Here is a 9,509-nt window from a genome sequence, read left to right on the forward strand (position 1 = left end):
ATGGATGTGGCATGTGGCTGCGGAGCTGCCCTGAGTGCCCAGCCAGCCCCAGGTGAGCAGGGCCGAGGGCAGGGGTGGCCAGGTTGCCCCAGGGGCACCTCCTCGGCCTGGTGCCCGCCAGTTGGCACCGAGACCCTCTGCAAGGGCTGCCTGCAGGAGCTCCTGCGGCGGCGGGTTGGTGGCCCAGGGGACCAGGGTGCCAGGGGCGATGCTCCTTGGTGGTGCCAACACTGTGTGGCCGCTGGTGGTGCCAGGGTGGGATTCAGGGCTCCAGGCACTCGTGCCGTGGTGACCCGCGGCCGCCTCTGCTCAGACGCTCCCGGGAAGATGCTGCCTTACCGGAGGGAGAGCCCTGCCGTGCCCCGCTGCCCGCTGCGGGGAGGACGGGTGCTGCACGGGGCTCCGTTCGCCTACTGCCCCAGCCCCCAAGGTAGGTGTCCGGCCCCCGGCCTGCGCCCGGGCCCGGGCAGCGCTCGGCTCCTCGCCCCGGGCCCGGGCATCCTGGGCAGCCTGCAGCCCTAGTGCCCGCCGAGGAGGCGCCGTGACGCAGGGCCCGTCTCTCGCAGCGCTGCACCGGCTGCCCGGCGCCCGTGCCTACCCGTTCGCCGTCGGCGCAGTGGGGCACCCTGACCATGGCTACCTGTGCCCCGGTTCGCCGGGGCGGCTGGTGGAGGGCATGGAGCGCTACGAGCTGGACGCGCTGCCCACCAGGCCCTGGCAGGGGCCCCGGCTGCCCCTGGACGAGCTGCAGAAGCCAGGTAAGGGCTCAGTGCCCGCCCGGTGCTGTCCCGCCTTGCAGCAGCCCCAGCACGTGCCCTGCAGAGAGGCAGGTGCCTGAGGCACCCGGAGAGCTGCCAGAGACACCTTGGGGCACCTCGGGGTGCTGGGGCTCTGGGTACCCGCTCTCCCCTGGGACCAGCGGTGATTCCCCATCACGGTGGCTCCCAGACGCGAGAGACACCCCAGCAGCAGCCGGGAGGTTCCCGGCAGCGCATGTCCCTGGTCCCGTGGTGCGGCCGCCGGCCCGGGCACCGAGCGAGCCCCGCGCAGGGCTGGGGAAAGGCTCGCCCGGGAGCTGCCCCACGGGCGCACGGCTGGCGCAGGGACAGGGCCCCGCGCCGCGAGGGAGCCGCAGGAAGGTGTGGGGCTGCGGGAGCCCAGGGCGCCCCGGCCCTGCCGGCGCCGGCCTTTAACACTCTCTCTTGTCTTGCGCAGGGCTGGGGTGCTGGGAGAGGGTCCAGTCCATCTGTATCTCCCTTCTCAAGGTGCCCCTGATGTTCGGCTTCCTGTACCTCTTTGTGTGCTCCCTGGACGTGCTCAGCTCTGCGTTCCAGCTGGCCGGAGGTAGGGCAACGGGGACACCCTGGCAGCTGGTGGCACCCGCACACCGGCTCCCTTCCCTCACGCTCCTCTTGCAGGCAAGGTGGCCGGCGACATCTTCAAAGACAACGCCATCCTCTCCAACCCCGTGGCCGGGCTCGTGGTGGGCATCTTGGTGACCGTCCTGGTGCAGAGCTCCTCCACCTCCACCTCCATCATCGTCAGCATGGTCTCCTCAGGGCGTGAGTGCACCCTGCGGGGCACCCTGGGCACAGCCCGAAGCTGGGGGGCGAGATGTGTCCCCCCCATGCCAGGCCCGCGGGGCTAGCGGGTGTCTCTGTCTGCAGTGCTGGAGGTGCGCTCTGCCATCCCCATCATCATGGGCTCCAACATCGGCACCTCCGTCACCAACACCATCGTGGCCCTCATGCAAGCCGGCGATCGCAGTGAATTCAAAAGGTGAGAGAGCAGCTTGCGCCGGGGGGCTTCTGGGGACAACCCTGCCCCGGTGAGCAGGGAGCAAGGCGGCCGTCGAGGCGCCACGGCCAGATGCGTGGCCGGGTGCGTGGCCGGCCCCGTGCCGACCGGCTCCTCCGCGGCAGGGCCTTCGCGGGCGCCACGGTGCACGACTGCTTCAACTGGCTGTCGGTGCTGGTCCTGCTGCCGCTGGAGGTGGTGAGCGGGTATCTGCACCACGTCACACACCTGGTTGTGGCCACCTTCAACATCCGCAGCGGGAAGGACGCCCCCGACCTGCTGAAGATCATCACGGAGCCCTTCACCAGGCTCATCATCCAGGTCTCCTGGGGCTGGCTGTGCTCTCGCTGTGCTGGGGGTGCTTTCCGGGTGTCCCCTGGCTGGCAGTGATGTGTCCAGGCCAGCCTCTGGGCCGGAGGTGCTGCCAGCCGCTGAGGACCCTCTCCAACACGTGTCCTTGCAGTTGGACAAGTCGGTGATCACAGGTATCGCCACGGGGGACGAGAGCCTGCGCAACCGGAGCCTCATCCGCGTGTGGTGTGGGCAGGCACCCCCGCAGGTGAGGGGCCCACGGCTGCACCGAGGCCACCACGTGGGGCCGGGAGCAGCCTGGGGACACCGGGGAGCTGCAGGGGGCTGCTTGGCTGGGCCAGGCCTGTGGAAGAGACCCAGGGAGGGCAGTGGGCGGGCAGAGACTGAAGGTGCCGTGGGGTCGGACACAGCCCGTCCTCTCCCTGCAGCCGCCTGCCGTGGGGCTCGGAGCCCCTTCAAACTGCACGGGCCTGGGCCACTGTGGCACCAGCAGCACCGGGAGCCTCCACAACGTCACGGGGCAGAAGTGTGAGTGGGCACCAGGGGGTTGTGTGGGGGACTGGGAATGAGCAGGGCTGGGGGGACACCAGGCATGGGCAACGGCATGTGTGGGGGGCTGGAGAGGCATCGGCATGGGGCCAGGAGCTTCATGTGGGGCTGAGGGTCTCTGTGGAGCTGTGTGGAGCACAGGTCATGGATATGGGGCAGAGCTGGGGGGCGATGGGGCTGGGGTCTGTGTGTGGGGCCAGGCAGTGGGGGGCATGTTGGCGAGTGGGGCTGGGGTGGCCGCAGGCCCCGTGCCCTCACCCAGCCCTGCCGCGGGGCAGGCAGCCACATCTTCACAGACACCCCGCTGCCCGACCTGGCTGTGGGGCTGGTGCTGCTCGCCGGGTCCCTCATCGTGCTCTGCACCTGCCTCATCCTCCTGGTCAAACTCCTCAACTCCCTGCTCAAGGGGCAGGTGGCCAAGGCCATCCAGAAGGTCATCAACACGGGTGAGTGGCACTGGGTTGGCGCTGCAGGATGGGATCCCGGCCGTCCCAGCCCACCCTGCCTGCCCCATGGCTACCAGCCCTGATCCCACCCCACCTGCCCCACAGCCACACCAGCCCCATCCCTGCCCGCCCCCTCTGCTCATGGGTGGCACATCCATGTCCAGCCATGTCCCCCTTTCTCATCCATCCTGGCCACTGCTCTCCTGCAGACCTCAGCCTGATCCCATACTTGGAGTCTGGCCCTATAACCCAGTGCCTGACTCATATCCAGAGCCTGGCCCCAAAGCCAGAGTCTGGCGCTGCAGCCCCTGCTCCAGCCCCTGCTGTTAGGTCTGGCCTACTCTCGACTGACTCGTCCATGCCCATGCCCACGTCCGTGCCCATGTCCGGGTCTGTGTCCATGCTCACGTCTGTGCCCATGCTCACGCACCGCAGACCTCCCGCACCCGCTCAGCTGGCTCACCGGCTACTTCGCAATGGTGGTGGGCGCCGGGATGACCTTCGTGGTGCAGAGCAGCTCCGTCTTCACCTCGGCCATCACGCCCCTCATTGGTGAGTCCTGGGTGAGCCTTGTCCCTGGGCGCGTGCTGCTGTCCCTGCCATGGGACACGAGTGCCAGGGTGCTCTTGTGGTGCTGCTGGAGGTGACGTGGGAGCACGGGGTGCTGGTGAGGGCTGTGGTGATGGGCAGGGTGCCTCCCTCCGCAGGCCTGGGGGTGATCAGCATAGAGCGCGCCTACCCGCTGACCCTCGGCTCCAACATCGGCACCACCACCACCGCCATCCTGGCCGCCCTGGCCAGCCCCAAGGAAAAGCTGGCCAGCTCCTTCCAGGTATAGGAAGCCCTGGGCCAGTGCCGGGCTGCCTGGGGAAGCCAGGGGTGCCCCCATGCCCGGCCTGATGGGGATGTCGTCCCTGCAGATTGCCCTCTGCCACTTCTTCTTTAACATCTCCGGCATCTTGCTGTGGTACCCGCTGCCCTTCACTCGCCTGCCCATCCGCATGGCCAAGGCGCTGGGCGAGCGCACGGCCAAGTACCGCTGGTTCGCCGTGCTGTACCTCATCGTGTGCTTCCTCCTGCTGCCCTCGCTCGTCTTCGGCATCTCCATGGCGGGCTGGCGGGTGCTCGTGGGGGTGGGCGCGCCCTTCCTCGGCCTCCTCTTCTTCGTGGGGCTGGTCAACGCGCTGCAGCGGCGCAGCCCTGGGCGCCTGCCCAAGTGGCTGCAGACCTGGGACTTCCTCCCGGCCTGGATGCACTCGCTGCAGCCCCTCGACAGCCTCATCACGCGGGCCACGCTCTGCTGCACCGACCGCTGCCGCAGCGACCGTGGCTGGGATGAGCGCGACGGCGCCCTGGCGCCCGCCGGCCCCCGCGACAAGGCCCGGCTGGGCCTCGACAACCCCGCGCTCGCCCTGCCCGACGAGGGGCTCAGCCCCTCCGCGCGCGTGGGCTCCCCCCGCCTGTCCCCGCACGGGGCCACCCGCCTCTAGGCCCCTCCGGGCGCCTCTGCCCTGCTGGGTTATGGGGTGCCGAATAAAGGGGAGAGCTGCTGCCTGCCTCTGCGTCTCCGCGGCTCCCCCGGCTTCTCCCGCCGCCCGCGGTCTGCGCTCACAGCACGCGAGGCTGCAGCTCCCGGCGGTGCCATGAGCATGAGGGGGACAAGGCCCGCGCGGGTTGGCGCCCGCCTGCGCACGGTGTCGCGGGACACAGACCGCAGCGTCCCTGCGTGCAGCCCGCACCGCGCTCGGTGCCCTGCTGCGTCCGCACCTGCCCGTCGCTGGCCGCCAGCCAAAGCAGCCGGGAGCACCAGCCGGGACAGTGAGTGTCAGACACCCACCACCGGTGCCCATCTGGGCTTCAGCACCCTGCGCCACCCGCCGTGGCCGCCGGTTTGCCCCAAGCCCGCAAGCCACAGGCGGCCCCTCCTGTGCTCCGTGTGTGCTGCCCGCGGCAGCGGTGCCGCTGAGCCAGGGAGGTGCAGCCCTGCTGTGAGGCCAGGGCTGGGCCCCGCAGTGCCCCCGACAGCCGCCCGCCTGCCCCGCGGGAGCCCTTTAAGCCTTGGCAATAACCGCGGCCCCCACTGCCCACAGATGCTTGGGCTCCTGCCAGCGATATCCGTCCCTCCCTCCCTCCTCCCCGTCCTCCCTCCTCCCCAGGGCTGGGAAGCGCCGGCTGCCGGGGCAGCAGCTCCGCGGCTCCCGGCCCCTCCGTGTACCGGCGCCGCAGCCGGGAAGGGCACAGAGGCAGCGGAGACGGGACGGGGCACTTGTTCAGCCCCGCGCTGGCAGCACCAGCCCGGGACGGTACCCACGTCACCGCCGGACAGGGTCAGTGCGGGAGCCGTCGGCAGCCCGGACGCCTGGGACCCTTCCCCGCTGGCTCGGGCGGCGTGGGGCGGGCGCTCGCGATGGCCCGGCTGCGGGGACACAGCGCCGGTGAGCAGGATGTGGCCGGTGTGGGGCAGCCCCACGGGGACTTGCCGGTGTGAGGGGCTGGGGCCAGGCCAGCATGGAGCTGGCCAGCGGCCTCCCCAACGCGAGCGGTAACAGCAGCCAGGCCACCCCGCACTCACCGGCCGCCACAGCGCTCATCCTGCTGGCCGCCCTCGCCGTGCTGCTGGCCACGCTGGTGGGCAACGCGCTGGTGGTGGCAGCCGTGTTCACCAGCCGGGCCCTGCGGGCACCCCAGAACCTCTTCCTGGTGTCGTTAGCCTCGGCGGACATCCTGGTGGCCGTCCTCATCCTGCCCTTCTCGCTGGCCAACGAGGTGATGGGCTACTGGTACTTCGGCAGCCTGTGGTGCAGCCTCTACCTGGCGCTGGACGTGCTGCTCTGCACGGCCTCCATCGGGCACCTCTGTGCCATCAGCCTCGACCGCTACTGGGCCGTCACGCGGGCCGCCCGCCTCAACCTGCGCCGCAGCGCCGGGCGCGTGCGCGCCATGATCGGGGCCGTGTGGGCCGCGGCCGCGCTCGTGGCCCTGCCGCCCCTCTTCAAGGGCCGCCCGCGGGCCGGCGAGTGCGCGCTCAGCGACGACACGTGGTACGTGCTGGCCTCCTGCGGGGCCTCCTTCTTCGCCCCCTGCCTCATCATGGCCATCGTCTACTGCCGCATCTACCAGGTCACCAAGCGGAGGCATGCGGCCGTCCTGCGCCCCCGGCTCCTGCACCCCGTGTGCCCCACGGAGCCGGGCAGTGGGGGCACAGAGCCGGCCGGCCCCGGCAAGAGGCTCTCGATGCTCGGGCGCCGGCGCCGCAGCCAGCACCAGAGCGTGTCCCTGTGCCGGCAGCGGCTGGTGCGGGCGCGGGAGCGCCGCTTCACCGTGGTGCTGGCCGTGGTCATGGGCGCCTTCGTGCTCTGCTGGTTCCCCTTCTTCTTCACCTACAGCCTGGAGGCCGTGTGCGGCGATGGCTGCCGCGTCTCCAAGCCCCTCTTCAGCTTCTTCTTCTGGATCGGCTACTGCAACAGCAGCCTCAACCCGCTCATCTACACCGTCTTCAACAGGGACTTCCGCGCCGCCTTCCGGAGGCTCCTCGGGGGCACTGCCCGGTGCGGCACGTAGGAGCGGGGACGCCCCGGCAGCGCCGGGGTCTGGGAGTGACCGGCCTGGGAGACACCATCCTGCCCGCGAGGCTGGGTGCAGCGGGACGCGTGGAGGGGACAGAGGACTTTGCTGCTGAGTTTAATCTCTGTTTATTTTCAGAAATGCCATTTTGGGGGGGTTGCAATAAATAAATAAAAAAAGGCCAAAACGCACGGCCAGGGCTGGTATCTGCCTGCAGGGAGGCCCGTTCCAGCAGCAGCAACGTCTCACCGCTGCCCGGGGCTGAGCGCCTTCGGGCCCTGCACGTTTCCTCATTGCCCGCAGCACAGGGACAGGCTGCCGTGAGGGGCAGCCGTGGGGCAGGACCCGGGGTGAGAGCATCACCCAAGGGGCAGCGTCCGCCCCGCGCGGGCCGTGCCCAGCGCCTGGCCGTGCTCGCTGCGCCGGGTCGGGCCGGCCTGGCCGCTCTGTGCAGACACATGGGGGTCAGAGGCTGCTCGACTTCCCCAGCTTTGCAGCTCAAAATAGAAAAAGCTCAAAAACATCCAACTTTCACTCGGCTAAAAACAGCTGCCAGCGCCTGGGAGTCGGATCCTGAGGAACGCGGGGCCCCGATCAGCCTCCCGCCGCCTTCACGTCCCTGGGGCCGCGACGTGGCCAGATGGGAGCCACCATGGCCTGGCCCGCACGGGGCCCAGGGACAGCCCCAGGGGCCGCGGGTGCACGGAGGGCGCCTGGTGCCCGGGCGGGCGGCACCGGGGCGCACGGCGCCGCCACGGCCCCCATGGCGGCAGGGCCTCCGGAAGGAGCTGCCCTATCGCTCCCGCTCTGCTTCCCCTCCTGCGACGACCTTCTGCGTCTTCACAGCTAAACAGCCCTTTGCTGCTAAAAATACTCCGGGAGACGTGGGCACGTGATGGACATGGCCAGGCCAGCTCAGCCAAGGGGGAGAAAGGGTAAAAGCTTCTCCCAGGGGGCATCAGCCCCATGTGCATCGCCTTGGTGCCCCACAGTGCCCTGGGCAAAGCCACAGGGGTGACCGAGGGCCAAGGAGGTCCCAGCCCTCCTCCTGGCAGGGGAAGAGCAGGAGCCTGAAGCACAAGGATGGTGCCAGGCAGGAGCACAGGGTAGAGATGGAGTCTTTCCTACGGAGCATCTCCTGCTGCATCTTAATCCAGCATCACATCCTGCCTGAGGCAGACAGGTCAAGCAGGCTATCCACTCGCTCAGCAGAAGTCCTTTCTGCTCAAAGTTCACACAAAGTCTGTTTTATCCTTGGCCGTGCAACCCTTACTCCTGCTCGGCCCGTGAGCCGCTGTGATGCAAGTGCTACCCGGAAAATAATTTCCCTTGAAGCACTGCTTATTCCTGCCCAAATGCAGTGCCTTGTGCTGGTGTATGCTGAACTGCCTCCTGTATTCTGGGCTGATTCTTCAATTTATCAAGGCTACTTTGAATTCTTAGCTTGTTCTCTAGCAGGTTTGTAGTCCCCTCCCTCACTGGCTGCGTATCCTCTGCAGAATTAAATGCAGTCTTATTTCTGCCATCTGGGGTGGTAATGGACCTGTCAAGGGGTATCGGGACCTCTGGACGTGTGTGTCTGCTCTGTGACTACCCTTCCCACATGGTGAGAATGGTGCTGCAAAATGTCATGTAGGAGGAAACTGGAAGTAGCAAGCAAAAGGATAAACATGCAGATACATGAAAAAGCAATAACGTCACTGTGTTTGAAGCTCAGAATAACTATGTGCCACCTTTAAAAGGAAAACAGCTCTAAAAAAAGAAAAAGGCCCCCAGTGTGATCTGATCTCCGTGACAGACTGACATGGGAGATCTCAAAAACCCAGCAGGGCAAAATATCCTGTTCCTCTTATCTGTGTTGATAAGCAACCCAAGATGCAGAGCCTGATCTCCAGCAGATGCAAGAGCTCGCAGCGCGCTACAGCCATTGCACACAGCAGAGCCGTGGGTGCTTGCAACCATTTGGGTTATTTTGGGCCTCGCAGTCCTCAGAACACGGCCCTTGGAGCGGGACCACGGCTAAGCGATGCTCCGCGAGAGGCAGCCTGGGCTGGCAGACACCCGGCTGGTGCGGATGCCTCGTGACCACCGTGTCCTGCCTGGTGTCACAGGCTGTAGGAGGCACTTGCAGCCCAAACTCCCCGCTGGGCAGAGGGAAGCTGAGGCAGCAGCGCTGCTGCTGGGACGCTCACATGTGCGTGCGCACAGAGCAAGGGAGAACTCGGCACCACGCGGACGTGGAGCTCACGGCTGCACCCGGAGCACGGGGCGGCAGCGCTGCAGGGCGGGCGCAAGCTGCGGGCTTAGGGGCATGAGCGGGGAGGCCATGGGAAGCAGGGACCCAGCCAGGCCACCTGCAGAGCTGGCAGCCCGCGGCGGTGGAGGAGGAGGGTGCGGGGCAGACAGGGCTCTGCAGGGAAGGTGAGTGATGCGTTTGCAACGAAGAGCAGGCGCGAGGGGCTCACACGCTGCAGCTTTGCATCCAATGGGATGAAACCACTTCTAATTCAACTATCAGTTAAAATAAAATAAAATAAAATAAAATAAAATAAAATAAAATAAAATAAAATAAAATAAAATAAAATAAAATAAAATAAAATAAAATAAAATAAAATAAAATAAAAGCTTTTGCAGCGAATCGGAAGCAGGAGCAGAGCCCCGGGAGCTCCCGCGCCCGCCCCGGAGCCCGAGCGAGGCTCGAACTCGGGGACGCTGCAGAGCCGCCCCCCGCAGCACCGCCCCGGGCCGCTCGCCCCGCCCCCTAGGGCAACGCTCCTATCACGGCGCTGTCTTGCGCGGAGTGGCGGCTCCCGGGCCAATCAGCGGCGGCAGCAGGCGGGG

General features: G+C 67.2%; 2 protein-coding genes across 2 annotated transcripts; both read left to right on the forward strand.

Moving 5' to 3' along the window:
* On the forward strand, positions 1-4,594 carry SLC34A1 (solute carrier family 34 member 1). Its single transcript, XM_088522498.1, has 13 exons — positions 1-52; positions 314-430; positions 567-758; positions 1,216-1,344; positions 1,419-1,562; positions 1,668-1,779; positions 1,923-2,118; positions 2,261-2,356; positions 2,520-2,637; positions 2,937-3,104; positions 3,540-3,656; positions 3,812-3,936; positions 4,025-4,594. The coding sequence occupies exons 1-13, from the start codon at positions 1-3 to the stop codon at positions 4,592-4,594; spliced, it is 2,136 nt and encodes a 711-aa protein (XP_088378624.1).
* A 1,018-nt stretch (positions 4,595-5,612) lies between these two features.
* Positions 5,613-6,665, forward strand: LOC148595036 (alpha-2Db adrenergic receptor-like). Its single transcript, XM_088522499.1, has one exon. It carries the CDS (start codon positions 5,613-5,615, stop codon positions 6,663-6,665), a length of 1,053 nt encoding a protein of 350 aa, XP_088378625.1.
* Positions 6,666-9,509: the final 2,844 nt, after the last annotated feature.

Source organism: Tinamus guttatus, unplaced genomic scaffold (genome assembly GCF_059628265.1).
Source record: "Tinamus guttatus ecotype Peru unplaced genomic scaffold, ASM5962826v1 Tinamus_guttatus_pri_ptg000155l, whole genome shotgun sequence".
NCBI lineage: Eukaryota > Metazoa > Chordata > Aves > Tinamiformes > Tinamidae > Tinamus > Tinamus guttatus.